The sequence below is a fragment of the Pundamilia nyererei genome, unplaced genomic scaffold, assembly GCF_000239375.1.
Source record: "Pundamilia nyererei isolate P.nyererei 1_Seehausen unplaced genomic scaffold, PunNye1.0 scaffold00001, whole genome shotgun sequence".
Taxonomy (NCBI): Eukaryota; Metazoa; Chordata; class Actinopteri; order Cichliformes; family Cichlidae; genus Pundamilia; species Pundamilia nyererei.
Window position 1 is genome coordinate 2676277 of NW_005187402.1, and position 20633 is coordinate 2696909.

The following is a 20633-nucleotide window of genomic DNA, read 5'->3' on the forward strand; positions in this document are numbered from 1 at the left end:
AAAACCTCAGACAAACAGACCTCCTGAAATGACACATGAGGAACTGGTTTAGCCAAACCAAATGACACACAAGGGGGACAATTAAACAAACTTCAACCACCCCCCAGCTAATCAAGCATGTGGTTTAGTCCAATGAGGTTGTCAGCAGTATTTCAGATCCCCCAGCCCTTTGTCACACCTTTTGCCAACCAGGAAGGAGAAGCCAACCCCCAGGTAACTCAAACAAAGAAAAATGTATTCATATAACATAAAACAGAACTTTGACCTTGCAGTGTTATTATGTGTGCGCGCCAACACTGGAAGGTGTGATGGAAAAAAGAATGAAAGTAGTGACTGCAAAGTAAAGTGAAGCAACTAGTGGTGAGGTGTGGAGCTTACAAGCAGAGTATGCAAAATAAAAAATAAATGACTACACAAAAAAAAAGTTTTCATCTAATTGCACAAATCTATTTTCCAGTATTTATTATTAGGAAACGCAGCGCGCTTCTGTTTTTCAAAGTAAAAAAGCTGTCACAGTTTACTCTTCCATATTGTTAATGCTACGATGTCGGCGTGTTAGTGATGTAAAAGTCTTCAACATCTTTTATATCCATATCTTGTTGCAATAACATAAATTGTGAACAATAATAATGTAATGCCTAAATGTAAAATGAGTGCTATTGGTCATGAATTTCAGAATATATTTTATGGTTTGTCATCTTTAAATATTACAACAAACTCTTGAAATGTTGTCTTAAACTCTCAGTTAGGCTTTGGCAACAGTTTTGTCTGCTAAATTGTCCTGTAGCAGGACTGAGTAGCTTCAGGTTTTTTGCGTAGCTGATTCTCTAATCTTCCTCCTCTGGAAGGCAAAGGTAAAAGCTATCCTGCAACTATTTGTTTCAGTTTATGTCTCAACAGTGTAATGCCTTGATGCCAGGCTCTATTGGGATTCCTCGTCTCTTTCTTTTTATGTTTTTTCTTTATCAGATAAAACTCACAAATACGTCTCACTTGTCAGTGCATGCCTTCTTTTCTCTGTCTTTACCTGAAGACAACAGCTCAATTTAGCTTCTCTGTTATAATAGAACATAACCTTCCAAACTATCTTCTTCAGGCTATGTTGCTTCTTCTTCACTCTAACAGGGTCAGAAAGAGACAGATTTATTCCATAAATCCTGCTTGGTCTGTTCCTCACGTGTGCATGTAAATTTTAACGTTATGAGTTGAATGCTTTTGATTAAAAAAAAACACAAATAAGGATTCAACTTTATTGTTATTACACATGTATAAATATGGGTAGTGAAATACAGATTGCATCTCATAAGAAGTGCAAGAGCAGTAAGTGCAGTAGGAGCAGATAAGGAACAGATAAGGGTAGTATAAAAGGTGAGAATAGTTATGAACAGATTATATACAAGTAAGTTGAGTATACAGATGTTTATATTGATATACAGACAGCAAATATACAGATGTGCTGCACATATACAGATGTATCGACGTGTGGTAAACAGATCTACAGAGTGCTATAAATATATCTACAGTAGTGGAGGCGTAGCGCTTTGAACAGACTATAATAGTGAACAGTGCACGTTGTATTACAGAGACTATGCTATGTCAGTGTCCTTTACTATAGCAGTAACAAGTATCAATCACTTTAAAATGTCACCATGAACTTGAGAAGTTCTCTGTGCAAGGTCACCGTAGTTTTGGTTGTGCTGTGGACCTCTAGCATGACCAAAGCATAATAGAACATATATCACGTAGTGGAAAAAATTAAAGAATTTAAAGCATGCAGTGTAATTGGACACTGCATGCTTTAAATTAGCTGAGAAAAAAATAAAATGTTAAAATAAAGAAAAAGTTTGCATTCGTACGGAGTGAGGAGAATTGGTGCTTTCATTATTTATTAGCACCACACTTTATATTTGCATAAATTGAAAATGTTCATTAAGTTTATTTTGGGTTTTTAAATAAATAACTGAATTAATTTGTTCCCCCAAGCAGTACAGCGTTGGACTAGAAGTCAGACAACATGGTTACAGAAGCAGCCACTCTGACTTGTTCAGCACAGGTGCACACAGTGTTCATAATAATGGTACCACTCCAATTAGCTGTTTCAGTAGCTTGCCCTGGTACTGTTTGTGCTGGCTTATTGGAACACTCCATATAACGTAGCCATCATTAGCATTATTAGATGCACCTGTGCTCTTCTTGGTGTGACAAATGTGTCAAAATGTTTGCTGTGAGAAACAATTATTGTATGTTGTTGTGTCATTTTTAGACCTTCTTCTTTTCTAAAGTCAAAAAACAAAATTATGCTAGAGAGACTTTGTAATATCATAATAACTCCTTGAAATAAAGTAGAGCTGAGGAATTTCTAATTTACACACACACACACACACACACACACACACACACACACACACACACACACACACACACACACACTCTTCATCTTATATGTGTTCACTTGGATTTGTTCCCATGGTTTTAGAGCTCATATGATATGACACACACATATCAGCAATATTCACGTGTCTCCTCAGCAGCTGCTTCATTGTTCAGGTGATTTCAAACTACAGTCATGATTCAGTTAATTCCAGCATCAAATGGATGAAAAGCACAACAGAATGAGTGCTGGTTTAGCTAATCTTCTATTTCAGTCTTACCCTCATTTACTCTGTATGTGGTAGGCACTGCAGTTTATGGGGGGGAAAAGAAATAAAAAAATGTAAGAATTAAATATTGAAGTGATCTGAGCCCATATTTAAATCTAAATCAGTCTCAGTATTTTGAAATTGATATTTTGATTGATTTTTTATCATTTTTCATCAATAGAACATTTCATGAAGAAATGCATTCATCCAGCTCACAGTCACAACAATTTGCCTCTTTATATTGTAATGTAAAGACCTTACAATAATACAGAGAAAACTCCAACAACCAGACAAGCCCCTTTGAGCATGCACTTGGGGACAATGAAGGAAAAACTTTTAAGAAACCTCTGGCAGAACCAGGGCAGCCATCTGTTGATTGGTCCACACACGTCGTTTTCATTGTTACTTTAACCCTAAATATACCGAATTTCCCAGAGGAACCCACCCGAGGGATTAATAAAGTTCTATCTTATCTTATCTTAAATACATTCAAAATGTTGTCATGTAGCCTATAGAAGAAAGAGTAGACTAGAAACAGCATTTCTTTTCACTGTTGCTCTCTATAGATGAGGCAGATAAATCTGAAAACACTATTTGACTATTTACCGTTGTTTGAATCGACCTGTGACCAACATGCTTTTGATGATGATGGAATGGGAAACATTTTGAAAATCTGGAAATGTTTGTAATTTTGTAAATGGCCTTGCTGATTTCAATTCATTGTTGCGTGTGATTTTGATCAAAACACCAGTATTATTGATGAGAAACATGCTGGCCTGCAGGTTACTAACCAGTAACCCAAACCTCAGCACGGTGCTCACTCCCGCACAAAGTATGAACTTGTTCTGACGGCCTCTCTTTCTCACATTCCAAACAAATTAACACTCCTAGTGTCAAGTGTCGTACAGCACACCAGGAGCAACATTTTTGCATAATTTGGTGTAAATTACTGTAAATTAGTATGATGCATTTAATTACTCTCCTCCCAAAATGTTGCACTTTGAAAATGCCCACCAATACATGTCTCGAGGGCAGCTGCAGAAATACCTGCGTGCACGCTTTTAGACACTGCAACGCTTTGATGAATCCCAGCAGTCTATTTCTAACCTCAAATTAGGATTTTGCACTTGTGCAGGCTGTTTGTAAAAACTACAGGCGTTTCTTATTTCCATACTCCATACTGTTTCCCACCTTGTCTTTCTCCATACTCCTGGTTGTGAACCAGAAATCAGTTTCACTATGTCTGCTGTCCTCCACATGCATTTCAGGAACTGAGACGTCCTACATCGTGGCAGAGCACAGGACACAACACGTGACTTTGCAATTACACTGGGTGCTTGTTAGTGCCGGGTTTTAATGACAATGTTGCCTCCTGCGCTGTCTCTTACTCTTTCTCTCTGTCCTGTTTCCCAAAGGTGCCAGTGGAGAACAGAGAGATGAAGACTTTATCTCTCCTCTTCCTCCTCCTCCTCGCCTCGGGAGCCTGTGACGACGTCAAGTACATCTCCAAGAGGAACTCAGGTAGGATGAAGAGCCTCTGTGTTTGTTGTCTTGTGGCGTACTCTGCTTTGTTGAAAACGAGCCTTTCTCTCTTGAACATTCTCAGGCTTTTTATTTTTGGAGCTTATTGTTGCTTTGTTTTTCTTGCTTTGTTTCACTGCCAGCACTCTACAGTCTTCTCGCGATAATGCTAACTCTTGTCTTTTGTCATTATACTCCACCTCACTCTTATTCTCCTTTTTGCTGTCAAATATAGGGTGTCTCTCAATGTTCCCCTGCAATCTGCTCTGCTCTCATCCTTTATGATGTATTGACATCTCTTAAGTTGATGCAACGGACACTCGCTCCCACAGCTTTTCCCCCTCATCCACAATCACCACCTCTGCCTTTCTTAGATAACACTCCTCTCCAAACTCTATCTCAAAGCTCAGAATGGCTGTCTCTCCATTTCTATCCCTCTCCTTTTTCTGCTGAGGGGGTGTAATGATCAGCCCGTCTGACTGCTGCTGTCATTGTTGCTGCTGCTGTGCTCATTTGTGTATCGGCAGGCCCGGTGATGACAGATCTGCTGATAGTCTTTTATTCATAATCGATTTGTTGTGTCACGCTAATCGTCTTGACAGAAGGAGCTTGATTGGGATATTGATGTATGGCATCAATAGTTTTGTGTGATACTATTCGGTGATCTTGGTACAGTGCTTTGCAGAAGCCTTGAGTAATGCCCCATTTCTTTATATTTTGCTCCCAAGGAGCCAGACTCTCTTATCATTTTTAAAATGGAGCAAAAGTTCTCCAGGTTTTCTCAAAGTTTTTCTTAGACAGCATTTGTTACCATTTCTTGAGCTGAATATAAAAGAAAAATGCCTAAAACTTGGCATATCTCACTTTCCAGTGTGTTCCTAAAAACAATTTCAGGAAACTGGACACGTTGAGGACAAACAAGTGGCAGGTCTTAAAACTATCTAAAGCAAATGAACAGTATCTGAAAGTAAAGAAAAAAAAATCCAGCAAATACCTGACCACGATCCTGAAAGACATGCATCTGATCCTTCAACCGATCCATCTACTGTACACTAAAGCTTCATCAGACATGGCCTCAGTGGAAGAGTGGCTGCCAAATGCCATTTTTAAGGAAGGAAAACTGGGAGAAAACGCTGAGGCATGTCCCATTACACAGGAACTGGACTGAAAATCAGTCCTAACAAGCTTGAACATTTTGGCTCAAATGATCATCAATATTTACAGATGAGCTCAGGAGACAGTCAAAACAGCGAGTGTCTGCAGGCATCTGTAAAATCATATCAGCTGGTGGTGTTTGAGATTTTGTCATAACTGAATGCAAAAAAGTAAGGTCAGATTTTGCATCCATAACATCTGGAAAGCATCAATGATCCCAAAGTAAAATCACACCTGGACTGAAAAACACACAGTTGAACACTATCAGTCATGGATTGGCCTCCCCAGAGCCGGACCTCAAATGTATTGATACTGTGTGGGATCATGTTGAACAGAACAACAACAGCCAAAGAAGAGCTTTGAACGTCTGGAGAAATAATCCTGAAGCAGCCTGAGAGAGAAGAAAGCGGCCTGAGAGAGTTCAGACTGTGCTGAAGAATAAAAGACTAACTAACTGTACAAACTCTGTTTTTGCCTTCCATACTATGTTTCTATTTATGTTTCCAAGTTTCCTAGTAACATATAAAGAAATGAGGAGTAACTCAAGACTTTTGCAGTATTGTATGTGTGACCTAGAGGTGAGCTGTTTAGCATTTTGATTCACTTTCATGTTGCCTTCATACTTGAATGGAGCATTTCACCTGCGGTGTTACACTCAGGGAATCTTTCATTATAAATATTACCTACAGCATCTGTAATTTTATTCTCACACGCTCCTGCCAGATCCTGAAAGTGATAAAAACACAGAAAATTACCCAGCGATTTTTAGCAAGCTCAGGTCATCTAATTATAACAATCCAGTTAGAATTGATTCCCCTTTAATGTAATCCTGTCTCACTGTTTTGCTTGCTTATAAGTGAGCGTGTTGGTCCTGGTGCTTTAATCGAGGGAATACGAGGGCAAGCATAACAATACTTCAGAGATTCTTTGTAATTACACACACTCAGCATCTGAGAATTGCATTACAGCACTTCACCCAACCACTGTAAGAATAACACAATTGTGGTTTGTGTCTGCTTGCTATACTTGATGGAATATTGCAGGCAACACACTTCAATCATTTTCCTGGGAGACTTCATACCTGGTGGAGGACAGAACTGCATGGTGAAAGCATATGGTTTATGAGGTGCTGTTACACTACTATTATTACACACTGTGCATGCAACATTTACTTATATAAACAAAAAAAAATCATATGACTATCAAATAGCTATTTTTGCCTTGGTTGCATAGTTTAACATAATTAAGCTGAAATGAAATCATGGGTAGAAAAATGCAGGACATGACAAAACTTGCAGGGAAACCCCAACCCCACCCTTACCCACTTTCTTCATCCGAAGTTGACTTTCTCTAAAAGGAGCTCAAAGGTCGAGGTCACCCACAGAACAGACCCTGCAGCTGGCAGCCAGTCACTGAGAGTTAACCTGAAAAGATGCTTGCCAAAATGCTTTCCGGCCCACCCTGAGATCCGCATTAAAGTGCTTCTTCCTGGATACAATTTTATGGAATAAAAAAATAATCAAAAACTTTTTGACAACAGCAACAAAAGAAATATCACAGTTTCTCAACGTTTGCTTCTTCGTGAGAATCAAACTTGGTGAAGATGTTTTTAAGACTAGTTAAATTGTTTTCTCTCCACGTCTGTCTTTGGCACGCTCGCCCCTCAGCCTGCTGACTGTGTGTGGGTAGGTGAGTTGGTGGGAGTCTTTGTTTGGTGTTTGCCATGTATGTGAGCGTGTGCGGGTGAATAGACCACTTCTTGACATACCAAACTGTGACTGTGTGTGTGCTGTATATATCCAGGTTCTAAGTGTATGTGTGTACAAACTCCCCGAGTGTGCTTCAGTGTATCCTCTCTGTATGTGTGCTCTACTTCTGTGCATGTGTGTGAGTGGGAGAGGTGTGCACAGAGCAATTATGTGATCAGAGCAGAGCCAAGCGGACATTTATGTGGGCGAGCGCTACAGTTGGCCAAAGATAGTCTGTTAGATTTTGTTTCTCTTTTGTCGTGTGTGTGTGTGTGTGTGTGTGTGTGTGTGTAACTGGACACCATATGGATGGGAACTACCGTTTCCTTGTATCAGTCTCTGCATTGCTCTGATGCAGCACCTGCTGCAGTTAGAAGAGACACAATGTGATTGGAGAAAGCTCTACATCAAGGTTGTTTTTGTACAAATCAACACATTCATGTAAAAATGGCAGTGTGAGACTTTATGATCCTTACACAGAAATCCTTGCCTAATTGTGCATAATGACAGGACATTAAATCATCCTCATTATTCCCATGAATCAGCTGATGGTGCCGCTGATTCATCTCTACTCACTGACTTGGTAAATCTCACACAGGGTGCACATTTAAACTGCTTTAGCCTGCACGAAGTTCTTGCAATTCTGCAAGCCACTCTGCAGCCCAGTCCACTGCAGTTCCTCTTTCATCGTGTAAATAATTTAGCCAGTGTCATGTATGTTGTTACTGCCTGCTCTGTTCTGATGGCTGATGCTCTCAGAGCTCATAAAAGCCAAATATAAATCACTACAGCTGGAAATAACAATCATCGTTTGATTATATTGGTCCTGACTGAACTGCAGTTAAATCCTCATGTACAGAAGCTGACACCTGACTGCCACTCAGAGGTCAGGTGTCAGCTAGTATATGCATCATCAGCGCTCAAGGTGCTCAGGTTCGGTCCTTGGCTGAGAACGCTTCAGTGGGTCTGATATTTGCTGACAAGAAGATTTTTCACTCCAATATTATATAAATAGAAAAGTACAGGAGAGACTGATGGGCATCTTTCTGCCCGCCGAGAGAGCTCAAACATGTTGGCAACCATCCATATGGGCAACTCTTTGAATGGAAGCTGCATTTTAAAGAATGATCATTACAATTTGGAGTAAATAAGCTGAAATACAATATGAGGAAAATGAGACTGAAAAACTGAAAAACAGAGAAGCTAAACAAGGAATCCTCATGTGAAGGGACAAACCTGACATACTTTGGCTCTACCAAGATCTAAAATGTCCTTTGTAACCTGTTACAGAGCCTGTTTAGAAATAACACAAATTTAGAATTCTTTTTTTTTTCTCAGTCTAGACTTGTTTTCACTGAGTCAGAACAGCAATTTCTAATTACAGCCACTTCTTTGGGTTATTGCACAGCTGAATGACAACGTTCGCCATGAAAGAGGTTGATTTGAAGTTTTTGGTAATAAGAAACTAAACCATTTGGGCACTTTATGGAGCTGAGTCAATGCAGGCTAGCGAATGTGAATCCCTTACTAGCGGTAACTTCTATGGCTGTCAGCTGAGTGTATTTGACCTCTGTGCTTTTAAATGACCCGATTCATGAATATCGATGAGAACTATTCATCAAAGAAGACGCTGATCTGAATGAAAACTACTATAACAAACAGCTAAACAGAAAAACTGTCTGATTTTAGACAGACACTGAGACAACACTGCCACGATGCGGTCAAATAAAAATGACAACATTGCCGTCTGCAACATTGTTACAAGTATCTAATCATAAAATCACCAAAAAACTAATAATTTCGCACCACGAGACTGTTTACAAAACAGTTTAAGGAAGCTAAGTGAATATTTGAGGCAAAAAGGTAATTGTAGGGCTGCTCTTCACTTACTAACAGCTTGAGGTGTGCATGCAGATTCAAATCTTCCCTCGTAAGCTTTTCTGTAATCTTGTTTATTCTGCTGTACAGACTGTATGCATGTTGTGAAGCGGTGTACATTTAATATATCATTGGATGAAATATTGCAGCACTTTGCTCTGGCTCCTCAGTCATTTCAGTATTTGATCTTACAATTCAATCATTCCTTATTTATCTGAAAGGCTATGCTATGAAAATCTATAAATCTGATAAAAGTTCTGTCTATAGCTCTGTTCACTTTGAAAAGTTTGAATTAGCTGCACATCTTCAAAGCTCTGTATGACTGAATCTGGGGGATAAATGCACTCGCAAAGTTACCTAAAAAGATCTTACATAATTTCATATGTTAGAGTTAGACCCAAAAAATATTTTATGTATAAATTAAACTTTATAATTTATATATTTTTTAATTATAATGTCAAATCTAGTTTATATTAATTGGTGAGTCAGTCGTTTCAAGCTTTAATTATGTTACATGCGCAGTTATTACTTTTCAGAGGTTTAATGTTTTGTTAATTCGATTTTTTTCTAGATTTCATCTGAGCACCTGAAATTAAAATTAAACTGAGAGGTTCCAAACTAAATTTGCCTGTGATGTCACGTTCTATTAATAAGATAAGCACCTCGTGACTCAGAGATGGTTGGATCAAAACCTGAATATCTAAACAAGCTAACTACATACAGTATGTGATGCTATGTAGTTACTTATTTAGCACTTTTCATAGAGTCACAGCCAGTTTATCGTATACATCAGTGGAAATTAAACAATACAAAACCCTAAAAAGTAATGAGAACAAAGAGATTTGTATAAATACTGTTTATAATTTGTAAGAATGAAAATAACAAAACAGAACAACAATGAACCAAATGCAAATGTAAGGATTTTATGATTTAATGCTCTAAGCACAGATGCATAGATGGATGGGTTTATGCATCCATGGATACATTAAATATTAGGAGTGTGTATAAAAATGTGGATAATCTCAGAATGAAAACCTGTGAAGTAAAGTTGAAAGCAAAGTTCAAAATCAATCAAATATTGATTGTGGTGGTGAAATGAAGGAACTTTACAAAAAATGTGTCATCATCCAAAATCTTAAAGATTTTGGATGATCTTTACGTTTTTTTACCAGCTCACCTAAAAGCTACGCTACCAGTGTTTTTGCATTTTAATACCTTCATTAGTAACACTTTAAAAATATATATATTTAAGTCTCTACCTTTCTAAATGATCTGTTCCTTACTTTTACTCCTAAGCTCTTTCTCTGCTGGGCTCATTCTGGCAGAGCCTCAGGAGTACCGCATGCATGTATGATTCATTTTCATATTCAACTTTTCAGTGACCTTGCTTTTTCATCTACCTGCACTTTTATTTCTAAAAATACATATTCAGGTACAGGACAGCTTTCCTTTACACAGCAGACATGCTGAATTGTTAAGGGAAATATCAGAGTGCAGCTAATGATGTTGAAGTAACTGCATTTATACACAGGCAGAAGTGCTTCTTAGATTAGCCCATTTTGCTGAAAGTGCTAATGAGCTCGACAGTTGCTGCACAGGCATGACAATGCTGGAAACAATGCCTGGAAGTCATGAAGGCAGCTGCATAAACACACACGCAGTCACATGCACTGTTTTCATTCAAGCTGAATTTTGCACATAGCACGAGCCAAAACCACAGAACACACACACACAGCAGGAATGTCTACACAATAACACACTCACACAATAACACACATTATGTGCTTTAATGTGTTAAGTTGAACGCTGATCATTAACATCCTCCTCTCTTCATCATCCACATGTTATTTTAGGAAAACCCCACCAAACCAAGGGTAAACTATTAACCCAGATGGCGAACAGAAATACGATTACAACTCTGTACATATTTTTATCCTACCTTTCTTATTTTGGAATTAGATGGAATGTATATGTCAAATCCAGGAAAGAAAGAAAAACCTTGCTTATACTGTTTATGCCTTACACTCTATATTCTACATCCATTCTCATTTACATGATACTCTTTAAAGACTCTTCATGGCTGGCCCCTTTATGAAGTGCAGATACAGATGTTTTGCAGTGTTGCAGTGAGTGAATGTTTGTTTGTGTGTGTGTAGAGGTGACTGAATGCCCTTGTGTGCTTGCATGTGTGTGTGTATGTGCGCCTGACGCAGCTAAAAGCTGAGATCAAAGAGCGATTAGATCTCAGAATGGTCTAATCTCAAATCATCTCCCATGCATGCAAAGCAGAGCAAAGACATTTTAGATGTGTGCTGGTGTGTGACACAGACGGTGCTTACTTCACTTTGGTGTGTAACATATCTGCATTGTACAGATTCAAAACACATGCTGCCCTTTGCTCTGAGAGCGCACTGCAGCTGATTTTGCACTGGAAGCATCTGAAGTTGAGCAGAGTTTTAACTTCTGCTGCAGACAATTTTTCCACAGTGAAATGTTGACGCACGTGGTTTTCACACTTGGCTGTGATCGACTTTGCTGCACAATGAAGATGAATGTCAAACTCTGTAAAACAGCAACTTCTATGAAAAGAGACGTTGCCAGAAAAACAAAACGATACCACTTACTGATATTGTCCCATTTGCTTTATTAGCTCAAATGAATGGGTTTGTTTGTGGCAAATAAATCATTTATGGATGCTTTAAACATCTGCTGTGCAGTATTAAGAACTGGCTTTGGCTCATCAGAAAAGTCCTCCTCTAGTGCACCTACATTTAATAAAATAAAAAAGTTCAGTGAGCTGTTGATGTGATTGTAGTTGTTTCAGTTCCAGCCAGTCACACAAATCCGTTGGGCTTGTTTCAGGAATGGCACAAACCATTGGATGACATGAATCTAATAGCTTTCTTTGTTGTGAAGAGGCAGGCCACTATTATACAGCAGCTACTGTATGTGTAGCTCAGGAGTATGTGTGAGCTGGGGAAATGCTGCAGGGCCCACGAGGCACAGTAGGAGGTGTCTGTAGCTGGTGGCCAGAAAAAACCCACCAAAGACTAGTTTGGCCCACTGGACAGCTTCTGAAAGTGTCCAGTGTTGGTGAAGGAAGGCATCAATTTTGGACTTTTAACTGTTTGTCTCAGAAACAAAACTTAGGTAAAAAAAAAAAAAAAAAATTTGGTAATTCTTTGTTTTTACATTCCTCAGGTCCCAATCAACCCAAATAGCAAAGAAATTTTTAAAATGCATGACATGAAAGAGTTTGAATCTTAGGAGGTTAAGGCTAACTGGGAGCCAATGCAAAGGAACCAGTGAAATGCGGTCTTGTGTGTGTGCCAGTTACAATGTGGAATAGAGATCATCAATGGACTGTTCTGGGAAAGAGCTGTGAAGACATGCATAAACAATTTAGAAAATTTAGAAAGAACTCAGAAAGTTGTGGAGAGTGTAACATCCACATCACAGTGCCTAATCTTCTCCTGTGTGGTTGTTTAAGAAGCACTGTGAATGTCATTGCCACTTGTGTAGGCAGAAAAAATTCAAATGACTTATTCACCACTCTGGAGAGTGCAGACAGACAAAGAGAACAGGAGACGGATATATTCAACATTTATTGCATATTCTACTATAAGAGCTGAAGAGAGCCAAAAACAATGCTGTTAGCTCGAGACGCAAATATGAGACGAGTAACAAAGTATTGTGATATCATTGCTGTTTTAGCTTCATCTCCGTTAGCAGACAAATGAATGCGTTTCACTAATCATCTGAAGTATTGACAGTGTGGACAACAGCAGGATAAAGGTTTAAAAGGCTGCATTTCAATGTTCAGACTTTCTCAGCTTCACATATTTTGGAATGATTAAATGAAAAGAAATGACATAACAGCTCGCTGCAAACATCTAATGAGGAGCAAAATGAACAGTAGCGGCTCATTTTCCACTGTGATCTGTCAATGAAGGCCAGGTATTATAATATAGCAGAATATGTAGAAATTGTCTGTTTTTATAGAACGCTGCAACATCAGTTACCATGTGCAGCCATGGCAAGCTGCAGCACAAAAGACACAGGTAATTACTGGTTGGCCAGTTTCCTTCCCTGACTCAGTTTATAAACTGTACATCTTGGGCGTTCAAGAAGCACCAGAAAAGGACTGAAATTCTATTGGTCAAACACCTTTGGGAGATGGATCCTGATGCTTTCTTGCCAAATGTAACAAAAAAAAAGTAATATGAAAATGAGTTCTCCAAAGTGTAACTAAGTCAGTCAGCATCCTGTAAAAGCTAAAGAATTTGAAGCCTGGTTAAACCAAGACAGATGCAAACTTTAACGGAGACGAGGAAGATGGACTAAGCTACATATAAAGCGACTTGAAGTGCAAATCAAGTATTCTGAAGAGTCTGCAGGTTCTCATCTGGATATGAAACACTTTAAACAGTGACTGTGTAAGATTTGAGTGATATTTAAACTTGTAAGATCGGCTCTTACAATGTGCTGATTGGGCATGCAGTACTTTTTAATAATCACAGAGATTGGGATCTTTTTTTTTAAATGTCAAATAACTCTTCAACCTAAATAAACATAAAGTGAAAAATATAAAATGTAAGGTTTATGTATTGAATTAATGAATAACTAAGGAAGTATTTCCAAGTAAATTTCACTTGACCAGATTCCATCAAAAGTAACATTTTACATTATACTTACTGTATGTAACAAAATTAAATGAAAAATTTACATGTAAATAAATTCGTTAAAGTTAACATTGGGCAGATTTTTATTTTATTTTATTTTTGTTGGAAGAATGCAGAACTGGCAACAAACACAAAGAAAAGAAAAAAAATACAAGTTTTTCAATCATCATTCTTAATATGAAGTATAAATCATGGATGAAGTTCTATCCCCTCATAAATATGAAGCAATATTTTATAGTAAAATGCTACTGAAAAACTGAATGTATAGCAATCATCATTAAATTGTATATTGTATATTTTATATTATACTCATGTAGCAAATTACATGGAATATGCACATGTAATCATATGATTTAAAATCAGTATTTTGGGTATAAATATTTTGTAAGTGTAAATCTGTTTGGTTAAATCAGTGGTTCCTAAACTTTTTTTGCTGCCCCCCCCCCCACTCCCCGCGCAAACGCACGCACACGCACAAACACATCCTCCAACCACACACACCCATATTTTGCTCCATTGCGGTTTATTTCACACCTCAAACATTTAGTAAACAATTAGGCAAATACAAGTAATCTGCAATATATTTCAGGTAGTAAGAAAATAAACTACTAACTTTTTTATGCTACGTCCACACCTACACGGGTATTTTTGAAAACACAGCTGTTTCTATGTGTTTGGGCCTTTTATCCACACGTAAACGGCGTTTCGAATCACCGAAAATTGAGATTTTTTAAAACTCCTTTTTTGCGTTTATGTGTGGACGAGGAATACAGAGTTCGTCACGCAATGTCAAAGGTATGTGCCTTTTATCACGTTACGCTGTGCGCCACGTTATTGTTTACATGAGACGAATAGCAGAATGGCAGATAGAGACAAAATACTGTTAATCTGACTATGTGCAGTATTTACAGGCTTACACACACACACACACGCAGTTACTGTCTCTCCATTTACAAAGGCAGAGGCATCATGGTGTAATTATTTTACACGTAGTTGTTTTTTTCCTGTGTAATAATATTCAACATTGCTATCAATACATTTTTCAAAAAATGTCTCTCTGTGCAAAATGGGTTTAAAAACATAAACAGCTGTGGGATACTGTTTGTCCGTGATTTGAACCGGCGGAACAAATCGTGGCAGGATCAGCCTGATGTTATTTGTATCCCGCTGTAACTTTTCTGTATAAAGAGCTAATATCTCTAAAATGTCAGCAGTAGTTAGTCATTACAACAAGTGTTTGTGAACTAAAAATCAAGAATGTGGGATACTGTTTGTCCGTGATTTGAAGAGTCCAGCGCTGCTCCCGACGAAGGGAAAACCAATTCTGCAGGGAGACCTACCTCGGCACTTGTGCAGGTGAAACCAAAGGGAAGGTTTGCTTCACAATATTTTCTAGTCTTTGGCTTAGAACGAAGTTGGTTTGGAAACATATTCAGCGATGCTTCATCTCCTGCTTTGCGTTTGTGTGGGAGCCCTGTGCTAGCAGTGTCCAAGTGTTGTTTTGTTTTTTCCCTTTTCATACCGTGCCGCCCCTAGTGGGCGGGCCCCACACTTTGGGAAGGTCTGGGTTAAATGGGTAGAAGAGGTCCTGTGACAGTCTGCCTTCAGTTTTCACATTGCTCCCTTAGCTTTGGTTCATGTGAAGTAAAAGGCTCAAGTATTAACGCATTAGTTAATAAACAAAAATCTCAACTTTTACATATAGAAATGCAACAGGACATTTTGGGAACACAGCCCAAAAAGTATTAGTAACTACTTTGGCCTTTACTCTTGTTACTGTGGAATTACTGAAGTGTGCAGTGTTAAATAAGTGCAGTGTGTATGTAAATATGTGTAGTTACCACTGGTTAAGTATAGATATGAAACAGAACATAATTTTCTTGTATGTGATTAAAAACACGATATTTAGTATAAAATGTTTTTACCTCAACACTGCTACCTAACATCTCTCCACAGCATGACTAATTAAGACGAGTGGCTTTGTCAGAGAAACACGTCCACTTGACTTTTCTCCACTTTGCTTTCAGCTCTGCCTGTGTGTGTGTTTCTGCTCACACAATAACCACAGTACTCTCTTCATGTGCTCTCACTACTTTCTCTCCCTCAGTTTCAGACGCACACAGACGCACACAGACACACACTCACACGAATTTGCCTCATAGTTGCCCTTCTTAAATTAAAGATATCACACTCTTTGTGTGGCTTTTGTGTCATCGTGTGTGTCGTAGTGTCTCTGTCTACAGTCTACATTCATTTTAACTCAAATATATAACAATTAAGAACTGTATTTAACATCTGTCTCTGTTTCTAACATCGGTTTTGTTTCTCTGCCGTACTTGAATTCTAACTGCATCATATGTGTTTGACAACAGGTCTTCTTAGACCGGAGCAATATGATAACCAAATGTGTTCTGTCTTCCCACAATGGAGCTGGTGCTGTTTTCACACTGTTCCTGAACAAGGGCATGGGTTTTCTCTCAGGAGAAGCTTTTATTGCAAAGCCTGTCTGCCTGTGTGCTCTGGAGCACAGGAGAGGAAAAAAAGCTGCTTTGATTGGTGACTGACTCTAACCCCCTCCACATTCACACATAATGTGTTTCCAAACTTTTTTCTATTTGTACCAGAGGTATAAAAAGCCCAAAATATAACCAAAAGCCAACCCCACAGCCTGCTGTAACACTTCGTACCACTAAACTAGATGTCAAAACTTCTCTGGATATAACAGTAGTGGTTATATATACATAGCTAATTTAAGAAAAAATTAACATCTTGATACTGGTGAAAAAAAATGAAAATATTAAGACTCGTGGAAAGTACATTGACTAAGTGTTGGTACAATACTAAATACAATTCAATTAACTTTTATTTATACAGCGCCAAATCACAATAACAGTCGCCTCAAGGTGCTTTATGGTAGACCCTACAAAAATACATACAGAGAAAAACCCAACAATCATATGACCCCCTATGAACAAGCACATTGACGACAGTGAGAAGGAAAAACTCCCTTTTTAACAGGAAGAAACCTCCAACAGAACCAGGCTCATGGAGGGGCGGGGCCATCTGCTGCGACTGGTAAATTATACTGTGCAGTCAATTATCAATCATAACATCCTAATCCAGAGATTCAGAAACTTTACATTTTTCCCAGTCTTCCCAATTATACCTTAAGGATTTCTGTCATCTTTGTCTCTCTCTGTTTATTATATTTTATTCCAGCATAGTTGGTGTGGAGCACCCACAATTTTGTTGTACATGTACAATGTCAACATAGAGCTATTTGATTCTATTCGATTCTATTCTTTCTTTGTCATTGTGTCACTGTCACAGTGAGAAACATGAGGTCCTCCTCATTGGTACAAAACCAGCACTATCCAAAATTGAAAGTTTTTCCTTAGTCATTGACATTTCCTCTGTCAGCTCCTGCTCACAGGTTAAGATTCTGGGTGTCATCCTCAGTAGTACTCTATCTTTCCATTCCCAATTTAATAATATTTCCAGGTCAGCATATTTCTGTTTCTATCTCTATCTTCTATTTCCATCTACATAACATCAACCACCTTCCCCCTCACTCCCCATGCCACTGCTATCCTTGTTCATAGCCTTGTTACTTCTCAATGGATTATTGTAACTGCCTCCTCTTTGGTCTTCTTCACAAATCCCTTCTTCCCTTCTCAAGCTTCAGCTGGTCCAGGATTCAGCTGCCCCTATTATACTTTCTACAGGCCACATCACTCCTGTTCTGCAACAGCTTCACTGACTCCCAGTTAAATTCCGAATTAACTTCAACACCATCTATGACCTCGTCCCCCCACACCATCTATGACCTGTCTGATATCAGAAATACTGATTCACTGTCACTTTTCAAATCTAAGCTCATGATCACATTTGCACTAATTACAACTTTTTTGTTCTCTTTTACTTGTTTTTTGTTCATTTATTATACAAATATTATCATTATTGTCTGATTGGCTTCTTTAGGTCATTTAGTAACTGATAAGTAAAATTGTGAAAATAAAGTTCAGTTAGAATGATGAGAGCCTTTGTGGCTTTTCTCCCCACCCGACCCCACTGCATCCTCCGTATCTTCACCATGTCTTTGTTGTGCTCCAAGGTCATATTAAAGATTCATCCATTCGCTGGATCCACAGTCAAATATTGATAAAGGCTGACACCACTTTGACTCTGTACACCTAACGGTTCCCATTCTGCATGCACACCTATATTTGTATGCACATACAGACACACACAGCCTTGAATGTACTTATAGGGCACACAAATAGCAAAATGACTGCTACTGAAACAGGAGAGGCTAGTGTGATACCCCAACCTTTGCTGAATATGTCATACATTAACACCCATTTTGCCCATTTCCTGCATCATAAAATGCTTTCATTTAAACCTGATCGACATTGGCTAAACACTTGAGGATAATGTCACATTACAATGTAGGCAGGAATACAAACAAACAGTCAGACAATAGGACGAACGTGAGCAATGGCTCAACACATTATCGAACAACTTGATAACACTGACCTGACACAAGTTTAAAGGCTGTTCTTAGAATCATTTTCAAGCAAAAAGCATAATCAACAAAATCCTCAAATTGAAGGCACCAGAAATGAAGTGCAATGATGCTACAATAATTTTAGCAATAGTGCATATTGCAAAAACTCTATATTGTATTTGTATTGTGGTGTTCTGCTACCACATCTGCAGTTGAATTCAGCATATTTTCATTCTATAAGTCTTTCTTAAGAGTGAAGTGCCCAGTCCAGGTCAGGGACCAGATCCTGCCCCAAGTGCAGGAGTTTAAGTATCTCGTGGTCATGAGTGATGGGAGAAGGGAGATCGATAGACGATTGGTATCTGCTGCTACAGTGAAACCAGCGCTGTACTGGTCCATTGTGGTCAAGAGAGAGCTGAGTGTAAAAGCGAAGCTCTCAATTTCCCGGTTGAGCAATGTTCCTACCCTCACCTATGGTCACAAGGTTTGGGTAGTGACCGAAAGAACAAGATCACAGATACAAGCAGCAGAAATGAGCTTCCTCCGCAGGGTGGCTGGCCTCTCCTTTAGAGACAGGGTGAGAAGTTTGGCCATTCGGGAGGGGCTCAGAGTAGAAATGCTGCTCCTCCACATCGAAAGGAGCCAGTTGAGGTGGTTCGGGCATCTGACAAGGATGGAATAACACCTGGGTGAGGTGTTCCTGGCATGTCCCACAGGGTGGAGGTCCCAGGCCAGACCAAGGACACTCTGGAGAGATTATGTCTCTCGGCTGGCCTGGGAACACCTTGGTAGCTGGGGAAAGGGAGGTCTAAGGGCTTAGGCTCCTGCCCCCACGACCCGGCCCTGGATAACTGGAAGAAAATGGATGGATGGAAGTCTTTATGTGTCTGGTCTACAAAGTCTTCAGACCCATGTTCCACACTCACAAAACTTTTGATCTTGTTCCAGTATTTCTAAATAAGAAATGAGGTTCGACAGATTTATTAGATGACCGCTTTATGTAAGGTTTATATCAAACCTGAAGCCCCCACACAGTCTAACCTAGCAACACTGTAAATGTTAAAGGAATGTTAACAGCCAGCTGACAGTTTGGCCATACTTGCATCATCATGCAAGCCAGATGGAAAATCTAGTTTTCTATTCAGCTTATCTGCCTCTTCTGTACTCTTCGCCCCTCTCATCTCCTCCATACTTTTCCTTCTCCTCTCTCCCTTCTGTTTCTGTCACCTCTGCTCACATTTTAGTGTTTTTCTGTTTCTACTCCCCCTCCTCACCCATTCCTTCACCTTTTTCTTGCTAATTTCTCTTGAGTCATCTCCCCCGATAAAACTTCTAGCCCATCTCCTCTTCTTCCACCCTCACCGCTTTTCCTTCACTGTCTCCCTCCCCTCTTCTGTCCTGCTGTCCCTGCTCTCCCCTCCTCTGATCTGCTCTCCTGGCTCAGGCCCAGCTAAATTACCAGTTCTACAGAGCGATGGTGACAGAGTGCAGAACTTAATTACACACTGGCTGACAGCAAGGACTACGTGTTAGATTTTCTCTGTCTCCTTCTTCTCTCCTTTGTGCTTATCCCCACCCCCACTGCCTCATCTCTTCCTTTCTCTTTGTGTCTTGTGTTTCCTTTTTATTTCCATACTTGTTTTTTTTCTTTGCTTGACTCTTTTTTGTCTCTTCCGCTTATTAATTGCTGGTTAAGGCACTGTGCTCCATGTTGTCTCAGTGTGCTTATTATTGTGTGAGAGCCTTTGGGGGGAAACCAGCTAGCAGCATCTAGAATATGTGAGTAATAGTGTAATACGTGGTAATAGTCTAAGTTTCTACCTAAGATAAGTTTCCAAAATTGGAAGCATCTGACCTTTCATGGTTAACCACCACTGTTTTTGGTTCATCAGCAAGACAGCGGTAAATAAACCAACATCTTTACAAGAATATGTGACAATCCTGAATACAAATCCAAGGGAGAGATAACAGAGATGGCAGATGTCACCCCCACGCCTGCCTCCATAAAGCCAACCATGAAACATATGAGCAAATCCCAGAAAGTTGATTCTGTTCATCTGGATGTAGCGTTGTCACTCATCCAAGTGACTTCTTCAGTCTCAGCTGACTACAGGCTTCCCCAGCCTTATAAACTGTTCATTTGCATAACAACTGAAACTACCACCATTGACTAACAATGAGCCATGGGCTCCATTTCATGATTGTTAATATGCAAATTGTCACAACCATGAGCAAATCACGTTGTTGCATTACTTTGTGCACAGCAGATGTTCACCACAGTTTCAACTGTGTGGTTGCAGCCACAGCAACTCATTGTTGTAGTACAGATGTAGATGAGTGTATCTATGAAATCAGTTTTCCTCAATGCAAACGCAAAAGAAAGGCCTGAAGCCTCTAACTTCCCCCCAATGCATCCGTGTGTGTGTCTGTGTGAATGTTAGATACAAGTGTTTAGGTATAGATAAAAGCTCTGTGTGTGTGTGTGTGTGTGTGTGTGTGTGTG

At 39.2% G+C, this 20633-nt stretch overlaps 1 protein-coding gene across 4 annotated transcripts in view; it reads left to right on the top strand.

Moving 5' to 3' along the window:
- il1rapl2 (interleukin 1 receptor accessory protein-like 2) overlaps positions 1-20633 on the top strand; it is a 479888-nt gene that overhangs the window by 66637 nt on the left and 392618 nt on the right. For all 4 annotated transcript variants that reach the window (XM_013913212.1, XM_005719422.1, XM_005719421.1 and 1 more), the window contains exon 2: positions 4055-4160. In XM_013913212.1, coding sequence (XP_013768666.1) covers positions 4076-4160 — 85 coding nt within the window. In that variant the 5' untranslated portion in view covers positions 4055-4075. The remainder of the gene's footprint in view (positions 1-4054; positions 4161-20633) is intronic.